Source organism: Sylvia atricapilla, chromosome 5 (genome assembly GCF_009819655.1).
Source record: "Sylvia atricapilla isolate bSylAtr1 chromosome 5, bSylAtr1.pri, whole genome shotgun sequence".
Lineage (NCBI taxonomy): Eukaryota > Metazoa > Chordata > Aves > Passeriformes > Sylviidae > Sylvia > Sylvia atricapilla.
Window position 1 is genome coordinate 48,917,963 of NC_089144.1, and position 25,878 is coordinate 48,943,840.

Sequence of the window (25,878 nt, forward strand, 5' to 3'; positions counted from 1 at the left end):
CGTAATGTGGGAAGGTGGCTATTCCTCTTCCCCTTTGATGGTGACCAGTGGTGGTGGTGTCTCCAACAGGCTCTTCCAAAGGGTAAGTTACTGTGAATATATATTATTCTTACAAAATAAATTACCTGCCATTGTGCTCTGTACCCACAAAATTACTAAAATCAAAGATGTAACAGGTACTAGTTTTTCTTTTGAGCAAGCTGTAGCTTGGTGGGTGGTTTTTTTTTTTTTTTTTTTTTTTTTTTTTTTTTTTTTTTTTTTTTTTTTTTTTTTTTTTTTTTCCCCCTCCCTTTAAAAGAGTACAGGACCTGTAGGAAGCACAGTAAAAGAGGCACTTTTAGAACTCCCCTTTTGCAGCCTATTCAAACAGGTTAGTGCCTGGTCTACTTCAGTGCTCCTCAATTTCTGCAAGCAGATTTCTCCCACTGATTCAGGGCAGTAAGAAATTTTCCCTCACCTGTGCATACTGGGTTTTGCTGTGCTTAAGTTTAATTTTCCCAACTCTTTACTTTCTCTGTGCCTTTTCTTCTGCAAAGAAAACTGGGGATTTTGCTGATGTTGAAAATCACTGATTGTACTTAAGCTAGGTGGTTTCTAGAGGCCACTTATGCATACAATAGTTACCCTCACTGTTGCTAAATAAATGTAGACCTCCCCTCCTTAAGGTTTTTAGTATATCATGATATCATTTCTGTGGTATCCCTTTCTCAGTTGCCCTCCCAAGAAGCAGCTGAGTTTCAAAACTTGCTCTTTTATCTAATTAAATTGCTCAAAATGTAATCCTTTTCCCCCCAGCAGATACTGTAAGGAAAACAGGGAAGAACATTTCTCTGTTTGTTTGTAAAAACCTTTTAACAGCATTTAGTATAATTTTTTAAAATTGTGTGAGCTGATGAGCAAATTATCAGCTCTCTTTTCTGCTGAGCAATTCAGGCTTGAGGTGAAAGGTTTAAACTAGAGTGAGTTTTATACCTGAGTGTCTGGAAACATGTGTTTTTTCCCTTAGTGTAATATTTGGTGTGCATTGTTAGAAGATGTCTTGTCAATGAGGCCTGTACTAGGGCGAGAATTTGGAATTTTTTCCCACTTTTGATGTATCTCTGTGCTGGAAGCAATTTGTATGCAATTATATGGTTGATGGTGGCTCTTACTCAAAGAGCAGGTGAGTGACCTGCAAAAGAAGCCTGTAGGGAGCAAAGCTAATGACCTGGGTTTAAAGCTGTGTTAATTGATTCTTAATTTCAGAATTCCAGGTGCATTATAGTTGCTGTAGAATGCATAGCCATTTTTTCCATAAAAATTGAATCCAAGTACTTAATATTTAGCTGTTAACAGTAGGAATGGAAAAGTAGAAGCATTCTTATTTCCTTTATAGCAAAATCTAACCTAGAAAAAGCTTGAGTGAAGTCTCAGACATCTCAGTTGTTTTATAATAATGTTTTCAGTGTAAAAATGAAGTGGTGTTTGTTCCATCTGAGTGCGAAGCCTTTGGTCAGTATTCAGACCACGTTTTGTGCACCTTTCTGAGTGCTCTGGGCAAAAGTAGCTTCTTCTCAGCAAAAGCCAAGTCTACCTATGTTTGTATCTCCAGAATTAGGTCTCTAAACAAATCTTATGTAATGTAACCTGCCTCATTATGCATTAATTACAATGTGTCCCTTTATTTCTATCCTTCTTGCCCTCTACAGAGAAATCTCTTCGTCCTACCCTCTTCTTTTTGTGGTTGGTTTTGTAATGAATATCATGTAGCTTTTGGTTAAAACCAAGGCCATATTTTATGTGATTTTGTGGTATGAAAAAATGATTTGGTGTGTGCCACTTTCTTATAGGAGAATAAGTGATTTAGTGTTTCTGATGGATGATCAAAGTGGCATCAGGTTGGTTTCTGTATCAACAAACTGATAAATCACAAGGACAGGAGCTGCACTGAAAATGTACTGAACCCCTAGATTACATGACTAATTGAATTTTAAAAAAAGATTAATTGAATTTTTTAAAAAAGCCTAAGGAATGGTGGTTACATGTAAGTGAGTGTGATTTAGATACCAAACAATAGGATGAAAACTATGAAAAAAGTATTAGCAGAGTGCTGAAATGTGATATGGAGGGTTACTAAGATTCAGCATGGCTTGGCAGAACATTAAAGTTCTGTAGGGCTTCTTGGAGGAGTCAGGAATCAAGAACATAAAAATCATCCAGTTGGTATCTGTGTACTGAAGAGAGGGGCTGAAAAATAAGGGGATATTTTACTGATGAAAGACCTGGGATGATAAAAAAGAAATCTCCCAGAGGAAAAGTTGCAAAAAGATTTCGTGATACTGAACACATTGTTCCCCAATTTCAGTTGATAGTAGACAGGTCATATCTCTGAAATTTTTTTTTTTACCTAATCTTTTCTTGTTCCTGGCTATACCATCCTGCCCTTCCATGTCTTAGCACAGGTACCCACTTGATGTTATGGTGAACTGCATCAGGGGGTTGATGGGCCCCTACTTAGAGTAAACTTCCATTAAATCAGCGAGTAAAGTTGCATGAATGGGTCTTGGCTAAAAACTGTTTGCCTTGTAGGTTAACTGTGCATTAAGGATTGCTGGGATGGTTATAACAAGACATTCTGTTTGCTGGGTGTAAGTGACGTATCTGCGATGTATCAGCAGAACCTGGAATGGAGTTCATAACTCCAAACCTGGGAGTTTTTAGGCACAACAATGGGATATGCCTAAATTTGTGTTTCTGAGAAACAACCAGAATGCCAAATTTATGAGGGCAGATTTATGTCTTGCCCTCATTCACTGAGCAACACACTGGCATAAATGACTGTGCTCTCTTGCCATGGAGAAGTGTTTGTGTTTCTAGGGCTTCAATTTAAGATACAAGTGTAGGGAAAGATCTTACTGTCCTTCCCACATTCAGAATGCATAGGGTGATATGGAGAATAATTCTCCTAGTTTTTTTTGAAATATGAGAAACAAGTTTGGTTATGACTGAGGTGAAAAAGCACGAAGTGAAAAATTATTGCAGCAGCTGACTTGTCTAGTTTCAACCCCAAAGCTCTTTGAAATGACAGAATTCTAAATCCTCATTTACAAACTAAATATGTTTATATTTTTAGTGCAAGTCCCTGTAAAGAATCAAATTATAAAATTATGTAATTATCTGAGAAAGATGAAGAACTGTGATCCCACCATTTTCTCACTGCTTTCCCCCACTTGTAGTTTTAATGTAGCCAAATATTCTTTTGTACTAGCTTTCATAATTTTGTTCAGTTCACAGGTGCATAAAGATCTGCACCTTTCTGTAGGTTCTGAAAGAACTATTTGGAAGGTGTGTTTCTGTGTATGTGGGCTCCTCCTGGACAGTGCTGGAGGCATTGCCAGAGCAGACCTCTGTGAGACTCCTCAGCCATGCAGAGTCACCCAGCACACGTTCCCAGCTCAACTTCTTTCCTGGCCTCTTGAGAGATTCTGTCACAGTTGTTGATTTGTGATATTTTTTTTCATGTGTTTGTTTTTTGGAAAGTCTGTCAGAGCTGCCTGCTGGTTTTCTTTCCTCTATTTTCATGCTATATCTGAGGAACCAAGGTAGGATGGAAGGCAAGGAATTTTCTTCTCCTATTTTATCCATCTCCTGTTACAGTAATTACATTTTAGTTTTCTGTTGGCTTACCTGCTGTCTGAGCTTGTCAGGGTCTGGTGTATTGTATCTGGAGTGGTTCCTGTGCAAGGGGTTGGCTGGAGTCTTCCAAAGCACCTTTGGATCTTGCTTCTCTCTTGCAGTCAGCAGGGATCCGAGGATGCTGTTAATCGGTAAGAGAGAGGGGGGAAATTGTATCTTTTTTTGGTTTAAACTGGGAAGATTCTTTTAAATACTGTTTTTCAAATGCTGCTGAGTTTTGACAGGCTTTGTTTCCTGCTTGCTCTAGGAGAAACCAAAAAATGGCTTTTGTTTCCTAACTGTGGAAGGCACATCAATAGGCCTTTTGTGTCTGGAGATAGGTTAATTTACAAGTTCAAGGAGCAAGAGACCTTTCCACCTGCTCAAACAATTATAATTCTGCCTTTGTGAGCATTCAGCAAAAAGATAGCTGCTTCTTGTTTTTTAATGAATATCTGTCTCTTTTTCCTGGGGATCCGTGGCCAAAAGGACAACCATATGCATGAGACTCTGCAGTGCATCACTGTATGTTTGGTTTGACAGCTCAGTCAAACCTTACTTCCTACAGACCCTCAGAAATGTCTGGGTGAAAATTAAAAACAATCTCTCATCTGTTTTGTTAGATTGCCCAGCATTTTCTTTAAACTGGAATACCTGAAAACAGAGGCCATGGTAACTAGCTTGAATACTGAGGTTTTTCTTTTGGTTATGAAATGAGAATATCATGTAGATTTGTGCTTCTATGTTGATTTCTTATGAAACACTTTCAGTGACTTTTCTAAAGCATTATTTTCACAGGGTTTATGTGTAACACCATGTGCAAAATCTTGTTCTAGTTTTATACTTCATTCTTGATACTTAGCTAAAGACAATGCATCACTTTTTGATCTCTTCATCACAACTTTTCTTCATTCCAGAAGTGGAATGTTTGCATTTATCCCTTATTTCAGAAATTGATTCCAAGAAAAGGGAAGGTCTGGTGATGATTTTATTTCTCCTGCTAGATAAGGTCTGAGTAGGAGAGCAAAATGAACTCCCAAGTGGAAATCCTCACATTGCCATTCTGGTTACAGATGGGTTTTGCTTGATTAGTATCCTGCCTGATGTCCGAGGATATATGGAAACATTTGCATTAAAGTGGTTTCACCAGGACAGCTTCTTCATCTTGAGGAAATCAGTATAGAGTATACTGGGCAAAATATTTGTATGCCTTACAAAATATGTGTTCCGGTAGAGCTTTTCCTGGTGTGTGTAGTAAACATATGGAATTTCACACATGGGATTCTCCCACTTGTCAGTCAAGTCTTTTAGCGTCCCTGACAAGTGAGCTGTGGAGGCTGCAGTAATTTATCTACATGACCCCGTTCCTGCACAGGTTCCTGCTGTGTGAGCAGTGATGCCATATCGAGGTGTCCCTGTCACAGGTCACTGTGTTCCAGTCACTGCACAGAGACCCCTGTCTAGGTTTGATGCTGATGGTCTGGGCTGTAAAATACAATAGCTGGGATCCAAGCACCTGTGCAATTGTGCTCATCCTCCCAAAATAAGGGTAAAAAGTAAAAGATTCAGTGTGTTAGGATGTTAACAGTTCTCTGTTTAATTCACACCCATTCCTCACACAGCTGCTCTTAGTATGTGCAAGAGTAGTGTAGAGGCAACCAAAAACCTGCAGATTGGGTAATTTGCACAGAAAATGATGTTGACTGCACTGAATATTACCATAACATATTATTGTAAAGGAGCTCTGAAAATTACATTCAACTAATCCACTCAATCAACTAATACACTTATTTACAGAGACAAGCTATTGTAAAAGAGTACAGTTCTCAGCTAGCTAAGAACATATTTTCTCTCATGTTTATCTTGATTGTATCCCCAAAGGACATTTCTTCCTCTCTTTTATGAAGAATGATTTCCATATTTAATTTATATGTACATTTTTTTGCTTTTCCTGGAGGATGGAAAATATTTTCTGATTTTTGCAGTTGGTTGAGAAACTTGTTATCAAAACCTTCCTGTCGTACTTTTAGTCTCCTTATTTGAAAATCCATTTTCTGTGTCTTTCAATACTGCTGTGTGCTTCTGGATTGCAGTTTTCATCCCTTTGTGAACTTGCCTCAGAAAGAGTCTCCGTTCAGCCACCCGAAGGGTCACTTGATTCAAATGTCTTTCCATAAACTCCTGAACATTTCTTCTCAAGTCAAGAGCTATTTTCAATAACCAGATGTACTTTATTGTGCGTAGTTTTCCAGAACTACTCCAGCACCTCGTGTTTCACTTTGTATTTTTTGGTTCGAGGAGTGCCAGTCCTGTTAGTGCTGGAGCTGGAGCAGGCTGGTGTTTCACAGGGTCCACTGCAGAGCTGATGAGCTCCGCAGGGGCTGCTGCAGGCTCTGAAGTTTGGCAGCTCCCTGTAGAGCTCAGAAGTTCTTAGGGCCTTTACCAAGCATAATTGCAGAGTTGGGGCCTTCACTGTGAAGGACCTCACCAAATAATTAGCTGTCCTAGTTAAGCAGCTGCTCTTGCCGCTGAATAACATTCAGGAAAGTGAAAGTTTGCAGATCAGAAAGTTGCAAAGCTGATGGATGCTGGCAATAAACTTCTCTCCTTCTCTGCTTACTGTTGGAAATCACTGCTAAATTCTGGCATGTAATCCTGGTATTTGGAGTCTGTGAGCTTTTTTCTCTGGATGGGGCATATTCTGCCATCAGAGTGCCTAGACTTTATGGGCTTTTTGGAAAAAAAAGGCTCTGTTACTTTTTTTTGTTCATCATGTAGAATGAACTGTGTCATGCTGTTTCATCCTTTTTGTTTGGTTGGGTTTTTGTTTTGCTATGGCAAAACCTTCTATTTGAGGCAAATCAGAACTATGAAGTTACGACTATGCGGTGCATAGTGATTTCTGAGGCCTTTTAGGAGGAAGTTTTATTGCCTGGATTCATGCACCTTATGCACCAGAATGCAAAAATCAAAAATAGCTAGATTTAAAGAGGCACAGAAAACAGTTTGTAGGAAAAACTTTCAAAACTCTTTCTCTGTTTGTGATTTTTAATGATGGGATAAACTTCAAGATACACCAACATTTTGGCCACAGGCAAACAAAACACAAACTTTTTTTTTTAATTGAAGTCTAAGAACCTTCCTCTCTTCTATAAATGTATGTGAAATACTTGATGTTCATTAAATCTTTGGAGGGGGGCATGACTCTGTAATACTGAAAGTTACAAACACATATAAAAAGAAACACACTGTTGTTGCTATTTTTCTTCTTATTTTAAATTTTTATGGCACCTCACAACCATTTCCAGAGTCTGCTGGTAAAATTAAAATCTAGATTCCTGGATTTTAATTGTACTGCAAGGTATAACTAGGTGATTTAATGCAAGACAATATTTTTCTCTCAATATTTTACTCTATCCCATGACTTTTGGTGGTGGCTTTTTTTTTCTTTAATTGAAATAATTAATGTATTTGAAGAGGATGGGGAAGAGGGGAATGACCCTTACTTTGTCTGCATGGCTGTCATCAGCTGGAGCATGGCTGGTTGCAAAGATTTTTGATGGAGACATTAAAACCCACAGGCTTTCAAGCAAGGTGGAGGAAAACAAACGTGATAGTGAAAAAAACCCAAACTGTTGAAGAAAGTGCACAGAGGTCACTGGAACTGATTGGAAATACTACTGAATCTTAAAGCCAGTTCTCTGTGTGTGTGTGTCTTCCTCTGACAAATGAAATAGGGCTAGTGTTGTGAAGTCTGGGAAGCCTTTTTTTCTTACCAAACTACCCTTATCTGTTTTTGCTTGAGTAATTGCAGCGTTCATGAGAGGTGAGAGCGAGACAGGGAAGAATATGAGGTTGTATAGCAATTAATGAGCTGTTTCAGCCCAAAAAAGTCAGTCCAGCAGGCTGGTCAGAGCCTTGGAACCTATTAACCTTGATTTGGAGGCCTAAGACTAGACAGCTGGGGCAAAGCTGGACTATCTTAAAGAAGTTAAAAGTAAATCTCTCTTTTTCTCTCTTCTTTCTCACATGCTCACTGGTGAAATGCTGCCTGATTTTTTTTAACATTTCTTTTTTCAGGTGTGAATTCTTACTGCATGGCTTGACCAGGTGCTTTGCTACTGTCCTAGCTATCTGGAAATTATTTGGAGTCTGTCCTTCTTCCTTATGAAAAAACACTTTATCTGAGGCACTTGTTTATGCCTACAGAAATCTCACATATTCTTTCAGATATTTTTGTGCTCTGTGTTAAAATAAACGTGTTGCTCAATGAAGAATGACTCACTTGGGATCAAATAGGACAATATTTTTGTTAATCAGCTGCATTTCTATCCACAGATATTGCTGAATATTAAAGCAAACATGCTTTAGACGTGAATGTAGGGGGAAGATATGACATGGAATTTCCTGACTCCTTAAAATAATAATAATAATAATAAAATAAGAAATCTTCACCAAGAATAACTTCATCTGCAAGTGTCTCTTAAATGTGTTGCACATTTGTTTTCCTTTAGAGGGTGGGTGGCTAGGCCTTTTCACATGTGGGTACCATATACTGACCCGTTGTGGTTGTGTGATCATCTGAGTTAGATTAAAGGCTTCGGGTCTTCCCTAATCTGAATTGTTTTGACTGAACCAGGCTAAGGAGCACAGATTCAAGCAGGTAATGCTGGCAGATGTCATGAGGTTATGAAGAGCAATTTAAGGCAGTAGTCTGTTCCAGCTGCAACAACAAAACAGAGCAAGCACCATGGACATGCTTTGGCTGATCTGTTTATATTCTATGTTGCTTCAGTTTAGTTATGTATTCTGTCAACAACCCACAAAAGTAAATTCATTTTCTACCACCTGCAGGAAAAGGACGAATATTCTTAACCTGTGCTAGTCTCTAGCTGAAATAAAGTGGTTTCCCTCACTTTCCCTCAGTCTTAAATACAACTGAGTAGCTTCCCTCTCCCCGCTACTTGTTAAATAATGTTTAAAAATTGATATATAATACATGTTTTAAAACTTGCTTGTCCAGTCTTAAAAGATTTTACAGTGCTTTTCTCACTTACTGGATGTAAGGTGTGTTTCTAAACATGTTGACATCTAAATGTGTTGACTTAGCTGCTTGTCTCAGAATTTCTCTGGAAATAAATTGACTTGATCTTCCATCAAAACTACTTTACTGCATCACATACAACTATGTCTGCTATAAATCTGCACACCTTGTTCTGTGCCCCCTGAAATTCGGACACATATTAGAGAAGCTGTTGTACTTTTATGACAATTTGTAAAATCTGCTTTTGCTGTTTAATGATGAATTTTGAGATGGTTATCAAGGTCTGTTGAATATCTCCAACTTTCTCTCTTGACCCAAGGAAAGAAAGAAACATAAGAAAGTATAATGGGATGTAGTACTATGGGTTTGTCTTAAGTTATTTTTCTTCAGCATTGTGTAAAGTAACTTTGCTTTGTTTCCCAGGATATGTGCCCCTTACCTGGTAGAGCAGAGCTCCTCAGACATTGTCTCTGCAGAGCCATAGAGTGCTTTTGTCTTTGCTGAAAGTTGTAGATTTATACATGACTGCTTTCTTTTTTTGTCTTTTCTCTTTTCAAATCATTGTAGGTTCATGTACTGGACAGACTGGGGAGAAGTGCCAAAGATAGAACGAGCTGGGATGGATGGTTCCAGCCGCTCCGTTATCGTTAACACAGACATCTATTGGCCCAATGGGCTGACGTTGGATTATGAGGAACAGAAACTCTATTGGGCAGATGCTAAACTGAATTTCATTCACAAATCAAATCTGGATGGAAGTCATAGGTAAGAAGTTTTTGGTTTATGTGTGTAATGTAGGGATTTTCTTAGAAGATGCTGCCTAAGCAATATTGTAATCTCTATTGCACACCAGTGCTGTCAGAAACTTTTATCCTTCACCATCATCTCCTTTCCAGTACTGTGAAGTGGAATGTGAGCTTCTCTTCAGGGTATCCTGTAACTCTTGCAAAGACTTTTCTCAGAACCAGTTCCATTAAAAAAATCCTCGAATCCTATTCTTAACTGTGTGAGACTATATAGCAAAATTGTCTATTTTCAGTAGGTCTTCTGTGTAGTGTTGCTGTGGTATTCAGAAATGCAGAAGATCATATGAGAAAATGGATTATCATATATTAGTATTTCAGTTTCATTAATCCTAGGGGCTGGGAAATGAGAGGAAAACAGTCCTTACAGGAGAGAGATGTTAAAATTACTGTTTTCCTTGAATGGTTTAAAGTGATTCTTTTTGATCCAGTCACGGCTACTTCTTAATTAAGGGTATGACTGGTACCTTCTGTGTATGCGTTTGTCTCACATATATTGGGTGATGACTCTTTTCATTAGATGAGCTTTGTCAAGTGCTGCTTGTGTACAGATATCACAGTTAGCTTGTGCCCAAGGTGTCATATGGAGAGATGACTTTTTGTGGGGTTTGCAAACTTTTGTGATGTTTCTGCTGGTTTAGCAGGGTATTAAATATCCTTTCTCATGCTCTTTGTTCTGGCCTCTTAGGGGCTTGTCCACCTTTCACCACAAATGTTAATTTGACATAAAGAAATTAATTCTATTGATAAGATCATTGTTTTGTGCAGACTGGCAAGTAGCACCACAGGCAACACGCGTGAAACATGTCCACTGTCTTCCTGTGCTACTTATTTTGAACTCCACAATGTCTTTGTAATGGTGGTTTGAAAGGTTACATCACTTTCGTCCTCAGTTCTGCCTTGTAAGCGATCACAAGGTCATGTGGTATGTTTGTAATGGTGTTTGTTTGTGGAAAGTATCTGGAGCTGGATGCAGTTTTAAATTTGTCTTTGGATATGACTAGCTTGGTTAATTCAAAACTGTGGATATCTATGTTGAAGTAGTCCTTCATTTGCTCTTTGTTTCACAAGAAAGAAGACTTGGTACCAAGAAGAGAGAAATATTTAATAGAGATTCTTTCAAAAAAGAAGACTGTCACATAAGTTTTCAAGCAATGGAGAGAAAAAGATAGAAATTATCATATACAGTAACAATCTGAGTATTTTTTATTTTATCTGGTGTTTCCAGCCTTTCTTTTTCCAGAGCTACTTCACTGTTTCCTGCTGGCCCTTCTGCTTTTTCGATCTTGTTTTGCTACTGACTCCTTTGCAGTTTCTTTCTTCCTGATGATCTGTTACACAGCGGTGTAAATATACTTGGGTTTGGTATTCTGTTTTTATTTTCATAGTGTGTATTCCCTGGTCTGCCATTGGTTAACCTGGGGAATGAGGCTCTGGAGGTGCTGAATATTCTTGGTGCAAGGGGCTGACCAGCCTTGTCTGCGTGCAGAGAGAGAGCTGTGTCCAAAAGCTGCCTCATGGCCCACAAGTGAAGTCACCTGAGCCCCAGTAGTTACCTCATTCCACAGTAAATTCTCTGGAATTAATTAAGCCTGTAATAAAGATCTGTATAGACAAGTAATTTAGATTTTTAGATCTACTAATTCTTTCTTAAGCAGTCACAAAAACCAAAGCAGTCAAATGCTTTGAGTTTGGTTTGTTTTTCAAATTGATACATTTCAGTATCAGGAAGATGTTGTGGCAATATGCTAATATATTACTATTCAAGGGGCAGAAAGGGAAGTCATCCCTAGAAAGGAAAGCACATATGACTTCCCTTAAGCACTCAGAGCCACAAACCAATTCTAACAGCACCTGTTTTTCCCTAGGCATGTAAGAAAGTTTTGAAGATTCAAAAACAGTCAACATCTGTATCCAAGCCTTTTGGTTTCATTTTTAATTCTTTGCAATTACATCATAAGTGAAAAAAAAAAAAAAAAAAAAAAAAGAACTGCAGAAGTTAGGCTTTTCAACAGTGGGGTTTTATGGAGTGGTATTTTTCTGCTGTGACCTTTTAGAAAGTGTTGTGGGTTTTTTTGGTGGTTTGTGTTGGTTTTTTTTGGGAGTTTGGTTTTGGTTGTTGTTTGGGGTTTTTTTGGCGTTTCTGGGTTTTTTTTTTTTTTTTGGTGGTTTTTTTGGGTTTTGTTTTTTTGGGGGGGGGTTTGTGGTTTGGGTTTTTTTGTTTTTTTTTTAAGAGAGCGAGAGAAACAATTTATAAGCCTTGATTATTGGGGTTTGGTGGAGTTTTCGTCACCCCTTCCAATAGGACTGGAGTCACAGTGAGCCACTAAAACCAGTGTGCAGCATGCCAGCTCTGGCAGTAGTACACAGTTAAAAATATGGTAGAGTCATAAACTCGTGAGAAAACCTCTGTAGCAAATTTTACAGGGATGATTATGGTTCATTACCTGCTAGCCCTGGGATTTACTAGCCCTAGCTGCTCCAGTGCTGGGCTCATTAAAGACGAAGAGCAAAGAACTTGATGACTAATGTCCTTGATTTGCCAGTGAGAGAAAGGAACGAACAGTTTTTCATGTCAGAATGCAATAATTAAAGAACTAAATTGATGCATAGAAGAGATGGTTTTGTTTTTTTGCAGCTCTTGCCCTGCCCTTATCAGAGAACACAGTTGCTTTTTGTGGGACTAATTAAACAAAACTGAAATGCAGACAGCTCTCCTGTGAGTAGAGTCCCCAAGATAGGTTGGCCTGCTAAAGCAGTTCTTGAATTAATTTCCTCTTCCTTTACCCTGCAGCAGCAGTTCTAATTAATAAGTTAACACGTTACTGGCTGAAGGGAAATGCACTTACAAGGTCCCCCAGGAAGTGTTTGTGCTAATGAGATGGTTTTTGAGGCCACTGTAAGAAAACATACTTTCAGCAACTGTCAGAAAGCTGGGGAGCCCTTGCAAGAGGTGAATGTCTTAAGTTTGCACTTGAGCATTGATTTTTCTAGTTTCTTTTTTCAAGCATCTGCTCATGTCTGTCTGCCAGATGATTAGTTGCAGATGTGTTGAAACACTAAAAATACTGTATCTCTGCATTTAGAAGAGAATTTTTTCCCTTATTTGCCTATAATGTGTACAGTACATGACATTATGTACAAGGTATAAAATCTCATGTTCTGTTTATATCTTTCTGTCTGTTTCTGGGAGATAAAATTGCTTAACACCTTCAAGCAACGAAGAGGAACCAGTCAGTGGTGAGAAGCCTGTTTCAATACCTCACCAATATAGGCCAGTGCAGAAGCCAAATAAGGCCCTAATTAGAACTGCTAGAGAATCCTGTATAAGCAGAATAAATTAGATGATTTGGACCTAGAGCTAGGGTGAATTTCTTGATTCTTCCCCACTGTGCTTGTGGGGAAAAAAAAAAAAAAAGCTGGAAAAGTGAAGTTTCAAAACATCTGTTTTTCTGAAAAATGACCCACAGGATGATTTCATTTCTCAACCATGATTTGATTTCTGATTGACTTTTTTCAGACTTTCATTGCAGGTGGGATTTGAAATGTCGTGGCCAGACGTGTTTGTTATATATTATTTCTGGAAGCACGTGGCAATTGTGGCATAAAGAAGTGGCAAAAGACAAAAACACTTTGGTCTGAAAAGAGACATTATATCCCACAAATCAGGTTTCTTGCTTACTTTCTCAGGTGATTAAAAGCAGGCTTATCTTCTGATAGGAATATTTGGACAAGCATTCATGGTAAAAAGGCAGCTGAGCATTCTGAGTTTGCTTTGCAAATGTTTTTGTTAGGTTGGCAGGAAAGGAAATCCCATGAGCTGAGGGAACCAGCGCTCCCTGCCCTCCTTGTGACATCTTTTGTGTGGTGTTTTATGGGTGTATATTAATCTTTGATCCTACTTCATCTGATTCATGCTCTGTGTGCTTTGGCCACTTGCTAACATTTCCAGTTGTCACAAGCTGAAGATGTGTAATTCCTTCAATTTTGTTAATACTCAAAGCATTAAGCATTCTGTAGATGACAAAAAAGATTTTGTTTAAAATATTTTAATTTGCTTTATGCAAACCTCTTATATGCTTTCTTTAATATGAGGAGCACTTAAGGCAGATTTTTTTCCCCTTTCTGATAGCCTGGGAGATAGTAATAGTTATGGAATCCCCCACAGGGACACGGGAGAAATGGGGTGAAACATTAAGTGTCAAAAATGCTTGCATCCTGCCCTGGAGACTGAACACAGGCAGCCTCAGGGCTCACCTGAAAGGAGTTCTGCTACTGTGAAGCTGGAATGTTAATGGTTTGGAGACATACAGGCCAGAACATCTAAAGTACCCCAGGTTTTCTGCAGGTGTTCTGATCAGGTCTTGAGACTAGAAAACTGTAATGCAGCAAGAATAAAAGGCATTTGGTTCATGCAAAGTGTTTACTTCTTTACTTTTATGGAGAAATGCTGTTATGGTTGGATATAAAATATCTTAATATTCTAGGAGAGAAAATAGTAGTTCTCATGATATTTTATATTTCAATTATCTTGATTATTGGTGGCTTTCTTTTGGTGATCTGAATTATCAAATGTCATAGCTATAATGTAGTTTTGAATGCTAGTATTAGTTGGAAAAGGAATAAAAGCAGACTGAGGAAATCCTGGTTATAATAAAGGATATGAAATTAATGGGTTTTTGGTCACTTTGCTGTTAATTTTTATTTCAAGTGAGTTTAGTCTTTGTCTGAAATGCATATTATCCTGAAGCAAGAGCTTTTTTGTCATTGTTAACATAAAACTGGATAGACTGTCTATGAAGTTTCATGTATCTATTCTATTTCAAAGTTTGGTAGTCCCTTTTGTAATTCCTGCTTCTACTTGTTTGTTGTTTGTTTCCTTTATCTTCACAAAGTGTTTCACAGGACTCTTTAACAGAATAAGAATAGAACAAAAGTGAATATATTTAAATTGGATCTATATTTTCTCGAGATAGTAAAAAACTCTACCATAGCAAGTATTTATTGTAATGGCATCTCTGATTACTGTGATGGTAAATAGTTGTGTTTGGGAAGTCATGACATTCAACAGAGAATGAATTTAATTTCTGTGGAAACTGCTTGTTTTCTCTCTCTGTTTCTCTTCTCACCTTCCTTCTCTGCTGTCCCTTTTTGCATTTCCTTTCCATCCAACTCAGCAGAGGTGATGGCCTTTTAAATGTCAATCACCACCCAGATTTTTAAGGCAAATTTGTGTGATTATATGCCTGGTGCAGGAAGGATTAATAAAGTTAGTGTATGCTTAGGACCATCTAATATAGAGCAAATTTGCATCTTGCTGAAGCCCTGGAGATGTCCTGGAATGAATAACATTACTCCTTTTGTCCCTGGTGTCTCTGTCTAACCAGACTAATGATACAGCTGCAGCAGTCTGAAGGAGCCAAGGAGCTTGGTGAAGGACGATAGGGTGGAGTGCCTTTTGCTGTTGTATCACTTGTCCCAATCCCAGTGAAGCCTGGCCTGATGATGTAACTGCCACCAAGGAGCTGTCACATCCCATCCACCCAACTGCACCTGCAGCCCTGTACCTAGAACGCAGAGCAGGGCCTGGAATGTGGAGACCCCTCTGCTCCCCGACCCTGTGTGGTGCTTGTGAGCCACCCTGGAGTTGGGAAGCACCTGCTCTCACCAGCTCTGTGCAGCAGCTGAGTACAGCAGGTGACACTCCTGTCACCTTCATCCACCTGAGTGTATTTAATAAATAATCGGGCAAGGCAGAAGTCAGGACCCCTCATCTCACTTGCCAGAGGCAGAGCTCTGCAGTTCCTAGTGGAGGCCGTGCTGAAGTACAGCTGAACAATCAGATGGTCATTTCTTGCGCCCTCTCTTCTCCTTTTTCCTGTTTGTTAATAGCTGGGCTCTCCAGCCCCTTCCTTCTGCTCCTCATTAGGGTGTGGAGACTCATGAGCTCAGCTCAAGCCACTGCTTCTGTGCTGGTGCATCATGTGGCTGCTGTTCAGCAGGGCTGTGGAGGATGTTCCAAGGGGGAAAAAAGCCAGGCTGGTTTTGCTGGTTGGAAGTGAGCTATCACCTTGTAATGGCTTACTGGAAACAAAGATTACAGAGTACATGTTACTGGTAATACTGATCTTAATGAGATGCAAGAAATACACATTTGTGTCTGGACCCAACGCCATCTTCATGCATTGCAACCTTATATCTGCTGAGAAAAATAATATGAGTTGAGCAGTAATTGCTTCAAGGCTGTGACTGACAGCACAGTTAAATGAAGGGCCCCTGAATCTCTCCGGATAAGGGCTGGTTTAAATAAGGGTCACAGTTCACCTGATGCATTGTCATATGAATAGATGGTTGTCTGAAAGTTAGGCATGTCTAAGAGCAGCTATTGTACTCAAAGATTTATTCCCACTAGTGGTGGGTACAAATCACGTGCAAAATTCCTTTCTGTTGGGTTGTTTTTTTGGTTTTGTTTTGTTTTTAGTTGGTTGGTTTTGTTTTAAAGATAGTCAGGATGCTTCATAAAAATGTGCCTTCCCTTCTTATGGGAATACTGTCTTTGGTTTGGTTATAGTGAGAGTTTTGGACTTTCATTGCTTCTATTTCATACAAAAATTTGTCAAATGCCACACACTATGTGTGGCATACTCTCCAAGCCTGCTCTAAACTAAAATTCAAATCTGAAGATATTTAGGGTTTGGAGGTGGGGTTGGTTAAAATATTTTCAGATTTAGAATATACTTCATACTTGGTATGGTTGTGTCATTCTGGCTTCACTGTTTGGCTGGCAGGTTTCAGCTTTAAATTATATTACAATAGTCTTTTGTAAGATGCTTAGTTGGTGCATTTAATTAGAAGCAAATATACTTGACTCCAGATAGAGATAAGAGAGAAAAGATATGTCCTACTTTTGAGTGCAAAGTATGCAAAGTACCAAGAAATAGAAGATTTCATTTGGTGTAGAATTGGAACACTAGAGTGACAAGCAAGGGAATCTATATCTTTTTCTCCTAAATAGAAAAAAACCAGAAGCTTTAAAGATAACGTGTCTTTTTCTAGAAGCTAAGGTGAAAGAACAGTAATGACTATAGTCTCTTTGTACTCACAGTCATTGGCAGAAGGCACCTTCAAGCTTCTTGCTTTAATATACTCTCCTGTTATATTTTAACAGCAAATATTTGGAAAATAAGAGTAATTTTGTCATCTGTTAAACCACTTCAGTTAGACTTTTCCAGAAGTGATGCCTATGATATGGGGGTGTTTTCTGAGTGAATGTATGGATAATTACTGTCTTCCCTGCAAGAAGAGAATTGGGAGGCTGGTGTTCATAGTGGGCCTTATTCTGAAGTAGTAGCAGGGCTCTGTGCCAATCCCTTATGGCTCCAGTTCAGGAAAAGGATGGTGATCCCTACTGTTCAGAAGGACCTTGTCTGCATGGGAACACACTTAGGCAGTTAAGAAGAAGGGAGGTGAGAAGAAGCACTTATGTAAATGGTACTTATGTGGTCCTGCTTTGAGCAGGATATTGGTCCAGATGGCCTCTGTAGTCCTCTCCATCTTAAATTCTTCTGTGATTCTGAATAAAATAAAAATAAGAATTGAGCTACTTAATTCCAGTTCTGAGGATCTTAGGTACAGATAATTAGTTTCTACATCACAAGAACCTGGAAAAACTGTCTTCAGTAATGTTTGTGCTGCATATTTGTGATGGCTAATGAGCATGTGTTTGTATATATACATAAAATATATGAGTATACTCTTTAATTTTGTTTGTGAACCTGGAGAGAAGTAGTGACCCAGTTTGCTCAGAAATTGTACCATTACCATGGCAGAAAATCACTAGAACTCAGTTTAATGGCACTGCTTATAGTAAAAACCAATAGCTTAATAATTATCATAATAATGAAAGTAATTTTAAGGATTTCTTTATAGTGAAAAACTACTGGACTTTATTTTGATGGTTCAAAAGACCAAAACTGAAGAGATGGATGGACAGCTAATTGACCAGTTTGTCTCAGTCTGAAATCTGTTGAGGCTGGAATTGGTGGACATGGTGGATCAGCAGGTAGCAGTCAGACTCACATAAAATCAGCTGGCGTTACCCCATTTTGTGGGGTGGCAGGGAGCCCTACAGGTGGGGACTATTCAAGAGATAAAGTACCAACAGATCTGAGGATTTCAGTTAGCATCTCTTGGGCTTCTCAGTATCAGTAGGCAGCCTGAAAATAGTACTCCTGTGTTGTTCCTTCATGTCATTCCCCAAACTGGGGCAGTATATTTGTTTCCCCAAAATAAATAAATACCAAGTTCTGATGAACAGTACCCAAACTTCTTTTCACAGAAGCTGTGTTCAGGCAAAACTGTTGCATGAATTGTGTTTGAGCATTCATTTTCTCCCTGTGCTCTAATAGGCAAGCAGTGGTTAAAGGCTCCCTTCCACATCCCTTTGCTTTGACACTGTTTGGGGACACGTTGTACTGGACTGACTGGAACACACATTCGATCTTGGCCTGCAGCAAGTACTCCGGGGAGGACCTGCGTGAAATACATTCCAACATCTTCTCTCCCATGGATATCCATGCCTTCAGCCAGAAGAGGCAGCCAAATGGTAAGCTGTCTTGCTGTCTTTTTCTTAATTGCAAGCTGGAAATGATTTGCAAAAATCTTAATTAGTCTTTCTGTATGGTGCTGGGTGGCTTCACCCATGTCATGATGCAATTTTTCCAGTGCAGAGAATAGCAAAAGACCCAAAGGGAAACCAGATATTCTCTACGTTTTTATATGGATTTTTAAGTGCAAGAAAACCTCCCATCTCTTACTTTTTTTCTTCCTGACACATTTATGCTGTTGTTGTATTTTTCTGTTTCCTGTACCATAACTTCAGGCAACACAGTATTTTTATTTTTCAAAGTAGTAGTTTGGCAGTGTATTAAGCAGGATTAGCTCTGTGTAGTAACCACTGTCTTAACCATTGTGTTAATTTACTCTTTGCATTTTGTTTTTATCTATACATTCAGCACCAGTGTGCTGAGGAGTTTGTAAAAATGAGAGGAGCATGGCTGAAACAAAGTTCTTGTTTAGAGCTAAGTGCTGCTTTCCCAAGGAGGGAAACATTCAACATCCGTGCATTTTGGTACCATAAAAACCCCACTACTCAACACTTGGAAGTAATTTTTACTTGTTCTGTATTTATCATTTCCTCCTTTAATCTGTGTTGCTGCCACTGATTCTACCACTCAAATGCCGTATGTGTCTTAACACATGATATGAGGTCATTCGTTATCAGAAGCATTAATCTGTCTGATTTATGTTTAACAGCTACAAACCCATGTGGAATTAATAATGGTGGCTGCTCCCACTTGTGTTTGATGTCTCCTACCAAGCCCTCTTATCAGTGTGCATGTCCCACTGGTGTGAAACTTCTCGAGAATGGAAAGACCTGCAAAGATGGTAGGCTTTGTTTTTAAAAAATCCTTTAGATCAAGCACAAAGTAGCTTTTGGAGGGAAAGGGATTCTTCCAGCTGCACTATATGAATTATGTACCTTAGGGGTGGCAAATTCTGGAGCGATGTATGCTTTTGCAGTACAGGTAAAAGTGCTTAGAAAATATCCTCTACATTTTCAAAAAAAACCCCATAAAACATTCTCCTGATCTAAGGGCAGGTTACCTCCAGTTACAAAATTTAAGTTGCAGTTCTGTCACTAACTCCCTGCAAGTTTTGGGGGTCTCTGTTGTTCCCTTTTCCTAGAGAAAAAGATACCTACCTCCTCTGTTGTCTCTAAAATGTTTCTGACATTATTGATAATTAAGTATTTGGCTAATAAGATTGTACAACAATGCCTTTTTCTAAGAAAAAAATTTACATCTGATGTCCATTTATTATACATACATACGCCTGACATCTCCCCCTGAAAATAATGCCATGTTTTTAGAGGTGCTGAAAGCCCTAAAACTCAAGACATGATCAAGACTTAAAGCTGCAAGTGCTGACCCAAAACTGCTTTTAGTTTCTCATTGTGGGCTAATGTACATGATTTTAAATTGTTATATTTTGTAAGTGTAGGTCTTGTGGTGTTGTGCTGTGGTTGCTGTAGTACACTAACAGGCTCAAAATTAACACTGAAAGATAATTAGCTGGATCATAAATAACCATCTTTTATGCAGATCATCTCTCTAGGATAGAAGTAAATAGAGGAAGAAACAACAAAGCAGAGCTTAGTGTAAATAAGCTAAATAAAATGTATACAGAAATATTTTTTAAAATTGGAGTTTTATATTTTAAAAATTATTCCAGGCTTGTCAGCTGTGTTCAGAGTTTTCTTTAATTTCATGCTATTTCATGCTCTCTGCTGATTATTTTTGTGTGTCTCTGTGAACCTTGTTAAAATAAATTGCTGCTTTTATGTGAAAAACAGCTCCCAATTTAGCCTGGCAGGATTGTTTATTAAAATTTCCCAATACACAAACAAGATGTTTTTCTTCCATTTTCCTTGGTGTAAGGAGAAGCTTTAATAATACTGCTTTGGGTTGGTTATATGTAGTCAGAATGTGACACAAATCCATGTGCTTTTTCAAAAACACTTGATATGCACAGATAAACTCCAGTGTATCAAAGTAAATTACCTAGGGTAAGTACAGGAATGGTATAAAAAATCCCCCCCAGAACCTTATTAAAAGGATTTGTCGTGCAGAGATATTCAGAATCATCAGTTCACTTTTTTTTTAGCCATTTCTTATGTCTCAGAATTTAAAACTGTTGCTCTTTTCTCCCACTCCCTGAACATGAGAAGCCAAATTTTATGTTCCCAGTCAGCCATAAGATGTATTTGATTTACAGAATATAAGCCTCCACTGTATTAGAAATGTTGTTAACCAAGTTGCTACAGTATGTTGTCCAGTTTTGTGCAAAAAAACTTTATACAAGAACATTTCTCTTATGCTTGTCAATATGACATTGCATTTTAAACCACCTTTCTGCTGCTGTATCTTTTGGGAACATTCTGCCTCTGCCTTTCCAGGAAAAAAAGGGTGGGAAGAGAGCAGAAAATTGAGACTGTTTATTTATCTTGGTCTTAGAAAGGAGACAGCCCCTAACCCATATGAAATAACCAACTCAAATTATTCATCAGGTCCACTGTTTTTGTGCAGCTTTGATCCTGTGCAGGGCTAATTTCTGACATACTCGTGCAGAAAGTTCAGCATTTAGAGCTGAGCATGCTCCACAATAGCGATTTCTTTTTTCCCACTCCTCTCTCCCTGAAGGGAGATGCAGATCCCTAAGCAGATTTAGGACTTTTGTGAGTGACCTACAACTTTCCAGAGCTCTTCAAGGCACAGATTCCCTGGAATTGCTTCCTGCAGTGGCAAAGGCTGCAATTGCTGATTTGGGAGAGGGAGGGAGGGCATGGCACTTGAACAGAGCCAGAATACCCATAGACCAGAGTTCAACATGTAAATCTGTACTTGTCTTTTGGGGACTTCCTTTCTTAGGCTCCTTGAGGACCCCTGGGAAGTAAATTTGTTTTCTCATTTCCAGGTGTGCAGGATGGGGGATTCATTCTAGTTTCTTGGGCTGCTTTTTTCCCCTTGTACTTGACTGTTCTCTTTATCTGCTATGAAAGTAGAGCTGAACCCTGAGAACTGAACATTTTTACCTCAGATAGTTTCAGTGTTACCCTGTGATGCTGCAGTGCTGATTAAATCTCCATTTGCAATTAGAATGAGTACATGACCGTGGGAGAGACTGGTGACCGAGAAGTGAAGAAAAGTGAAAAATTAGGCTGAGTTTCTCTTCTTTAAGATGGTTTTGTCTTCTAGCAGTAGACTAAAATCAGACTGGTTTCTTAACTGAATTGTTTCATGGTGAAATGAGCCTCTTTGAGGAGAGAGCTTCATTTCATGCTGCGCTCTGGAGAATACTGGCCTGCGCTGGAAAGATTTTGATGGGTGAATTTTGAGTGTTTGTGGTGTTTGCAGTGCTTTGGCATTGACAGATGATCCTGGCAGCCAAAGGTGAGGCTGGCTGACCCTCCCTGAGCAGTTTCCATGACAACCCAACGTTTTTGAATAATCTTGGTTTATAGGAAATCTTTTCCTCCCTTGCCTTTCTCCCAGTGCTAGTTTCTCCATTTTTGTAGGGTTTTTTTAATCATACGTTAGAGGAGTTTTATTGTTTCTTTTAAGATCTGTGAATACAATAACACACACACATTCCAATTTTGAAAGATTTCTCCACAGTGTTTCAGGAAAGGGTGATACCTTCGAATAACACTATCTATTTTTCTAATACCTGATAATACAAATCATAACAGTGAAATATACTGAGATGTGGGCTTGTAGCAAGGTTTTAGGTCCCCCATTGCCTAGGTGAAAGTTTGTAAATCCTTGTCCCTCAAGCAAGAGAGAGGCAAAGTAAGTCATTTCATGGCCAGATATTCCTCTATCAGTAACATGAGAAGCAAAGAGTCCTTTCTGACCACCCAAGCAGGACTCTGGTCTTCTGCCAGAGAGCTTTTACTGCCTTGTGTCATATTCTTGGTAATGTATTGTTCTTCTGCACAACATACTGGAATTTCTCTTTTTCAGTATTGTTTGTGCTGCTGTTCTGAGTTTGGCAGTGCTACATTTAAATGATCTTTTGATAGCTGTGAGACAAACCTGAATTTTCTTAGGTAAATGAGTTTGTTATTGGAGTTGCATTCTTATTAGTGCTTGAGGATCTCTCTGTCCATGTGCTCAGCTTCTGTCTTTGCCTGTAAGGAGTCCTGCAGTTGCTCCTGCCAATAGTGAAATGTGGTTTAAACTGATAAAACCAGTGATGATTTCAGCTGAGTGAGGAGATGTGAGTTGCCTCACAAAGAAAAAGCAGTGCTTGACACTTCAATTTCAGCCTGCTTTGGCCATTCTGTTCTCTTCCCGGAAAAGAGTCTTTATTTTGCTCATGGATACTCACATCCTATTTCCCTGGTAGGCCTGGAGGCAGGAAGCAGAATTTTGCACTTCCTTTTGCAATTTAGGGCTGTCCACTGCCTAATTTGCTTTGTCAGGAACAGCCAGGATCCTGATTTGACAGCACAGATCAGGATGTTGGTTTCACACCTTCATTCTTTAATTTCTTTTAAAGGAGAAACAGATGATTAATTTCAGATGCATGTTCTTTCACCTTTGTAGTTCTAATGTTGAGCTTACATGAAAAACTCTTGTTTGTACTGTCATATCAGGGATTCTTTCACAACAGTGACACAAAAACTGGGGGAAAACATTTAGGAATTAAACGTTTTGGTCAAATGTGAAGTAATTCTATTTGGGATGTATTAATAATCATGATTTCTCAGATACAGGAGAATGCATTATACATGTCTTAGGTCTAGCACTTCTTTAGTATGCATTCCTGAGCATGTGTCTGCGTAGCTCAGCAACCACTGATGGTTTTAAAGTTCAATAACTTACAAATGACTAAGGCCTGTATATCATTGAGAAGATGTAATTAATTGTAAAGGTTAGAAGGGCATTGGACTTAAAGATGTGGTGTTGCATGTATCTTCGTGCTTGCTCTGCTTCCCCCTTTCTCCCCCTTCCCTTGACTTCAGCTAGCACACAGATTTAAATTATTTAGAATTTTAATAGTGAATTTTTGAGGCAAGTATTAGTTCCAGTACTAATGTAATGCACCGTCCGTGAGCTTGTAATCCCAGCTTTCAAAGTGCTTAATAAAAGTAGGCTAAAGCTCTCAAAACTAAGAGTCTGGAGTAAGGCTTATATGTCCATATTTAGACAAGTGAGGGACTTGGCTTTCAAAAAATCGCTAACTGTCTTGAATATCCTGTGACTTGAGACACTGCTAAAAAGAATTCTTGAGCTTAGTCCACAAGCTGAATGGTTTAGAAACAGAGGGAAAACCGCCTCAGGTCTGCATATGTGAGAGGTCAGAGTTCTGGCTGCAGCCTGCATGTGCCCCTTGAAAGCATCTAAGCCAGCTGAGGTTTGAAGTGTTTTATATGTTTGTGACTTGTTCCAGTTCTCCTAATTCGTGCTGATAAATTTTTTAAATGCCAAAAGTAAAGTTATGCTTGCATGCAGCCTTCACTGTCTTTCTGGTTTTTTGAAATATCGTTCTGTACTCGTGATATTCTCTCTTTCCTGCTCATCATTAGAGGCTTGATTTTTCTTAGAGAGGCAAGGCAGGAGCTCTGGAGATCTTGCTGTCATCTTAGCTTTTGCTTCATAACTGGTCTTTGGAGTAGAAGTGAACAAAATTGATTTGTTTTGTCATGTCCTGGAGCCCTTAAAAAGTACTCAAAGTACTTTGAGCATCTTCTGAATGGTGGTCTGTGCCTAGCCAGGTAAACTTTGCACAGCTGGTATTTGCCACACTTTGGAGACCACCTGGGGTTCTTTTCCCTGGTTGTTATCGAGGCGGTAATGGGATCAGTCTATAAATACGCCCAGCTCTTGCATTTGTTATTTCTGCTATTGTCAGGACAAGCCTGAAGGTATTCACAGTGATCTTTCCCTCAGCCTGCCTGAAGGTGTGATCTTCTCTGCTGCTCGGTTTCTTTTTCCTGAGCAGAATGGCTGCTGATCTAACTAAGCAGCTGAGGTGTTGGTTTGCAAATGCTTGGGTAATAGCTCTGAAGTAAGCTTTAAACTTTCTATTGCCTGCTTTGGAGGGCTGAGGGCTGGTGTTTGATGGAGGGATTGGAATGCTGGCCAAGCCCCCAGATAAAGACCATGAAATTCTTAGCTTGGGGTTCCAGAGTACAACACAGGTTAGCTGAAAGCCAGTCATTTCCTAGTGCTGAATTAAAGCTTAAACACAGTGGGTTGTTTGACTAAACAACAGTGTTGCAGGCTGAAAGCAGGATACAGAAGCTGTTGGAATGGGTTATCAGTGGGAAGAATGGGAAGGTCAATTGGTCAATTTTAAGGGTGAGCTGGAGCAAGGACATGGTTATACTGAACTGAGTCTTTCTGGAGACCCGGCAGTGGTTCTTTGAAATTACTGTCTACTTCAGCCAGAACACACAAATTATTTTAAAATTATGCCTTACACTTTTTCTGTACATGCTAGACAATATATATGTTTTGAACTCTGAGATTAGGGCATTTGCTAAACTAAGGTTTACATGATAATGCAAAAAAAGTTTAGGGTTTTTAATATATTTGTCATTATTATGTTTAAAAGGCGGGTTGGATAAATGACTGTGAAGTTGCAAAGAAAATTTAGTAGGGGTTTCTTTCTTGAACCTGAATTGTAGGGATTAGTTATGTGCTAAGACTTTCTATGAACAAAATGCATCCTGTCTGCTTGAATCTTGATGCTGAATTGTTTGTTCTACTTAGTAGACACAACTACAGATGTACATAGAGACTGCTGTGTCAAGATTAATTGCCTCTGTAGTTACAAAAAACCGCTTTCTAACAGGCCTTTTTTCCATTGGCTGTGTCACATGCGGTATTTATGTAACTTTACAGTATTTTGACAGATACATAGGCATGTAATTACAGGTTCCCCCCTCCTGATTAATTAACACATAAGAATTACTCACTAGAAGAACAGTTAAGTAGTGTGTACACGTATTTCTGAACACAAAGTATTTTATGGCAGAGGATCCCAAAGCTGATTTTAGTCCTTTCTGGACTACCAGTCAGAAACGTGTGTAATAATACCCTCAACGTCAGTTGTTGAAAGCTGCTGTTTCTTGCAGCGCTGTGAAAGTATCTGAGAAGTTTTTAACGCATGAAACTTGCTGCAAATGAAGCAATGGCTGCTTTGGCATCTTTCCAAGGTTTGGCCTGCAGTAAGGTTTCAGCTAGCACCAACATCAATTACTGTCTTTTTAAAAAAAAAAATTGACATCAGACACCAAAATTCCTCTTTCATCACCAACTTACTTAGTTCAGTTGTAGCTCTTCCAGTCTTCTAGCTCTTATTTATACCTCTTACATATCAAAATCAAGACATGGACACAATGTGGCTTGGGGATTGCTTATTTTCACTGCATGCTCATGCACTTGTTTTCCTAAGCCTTCCCCACCCTTCCTCTCATCCCCCATCAGTCCCTGCCAAAGCCTGTCCTCTCACTCTTTGAGGAGAGCCATTGCACCACACTTTCTCTGCAATTATGCATGCATTTTTCACCTTAGCTCAGGCTTCCCTCAGGCCTGAGCTGCTCTTATCTCCCTAAGACTCCAAACTGATAAGCCAGTTTAATTGGAATGGGGTGTGGTGGTTGTTTATCCTTCATTACCTTGAAAACTGGTGACATAGAAAAGAAAATTAAATGAAAATGAATGAGATTAGACAATAAGTGCAACTGTCATTGATAGTACCATTAAACATGCTGCCTATGTGAACATCTTCTGCAGTGCAAGCTGA

At 39.0% G+C, this 25,878-nt stretch overlaps 1 protein-coding gene across 2 annotated transcripts in view; it reads left to right on the forward strand.

The window, feature by feature from the left end:
- The window catches only part of LRP6 (LDL receptor related protein 6), a 107,576-nt gene that overhangs the window by 35,443 nt on the left and 46,255 nt on the right, over positions 1–25,878 (forward strand). For both annotated transcript variants that reach the window (XM_066319434.1, XM_066319435.1), the window contains exons 3-5: positions 9,266–9,463; positions 17,910–18,106; positions 18,817–18,948. In XM_066319434.1, coding sequence (XP_066175531.1) covers positions 9,266–9,463; positions 17,910–18,106; positions 18,817–18,948 — 527 coding nt within the window. The remainder of the gene's footprint in view (positions 1–9,265; positions 9,464–17,909; positions 18,107–18,816; positions 18,949–25,878) is intronic.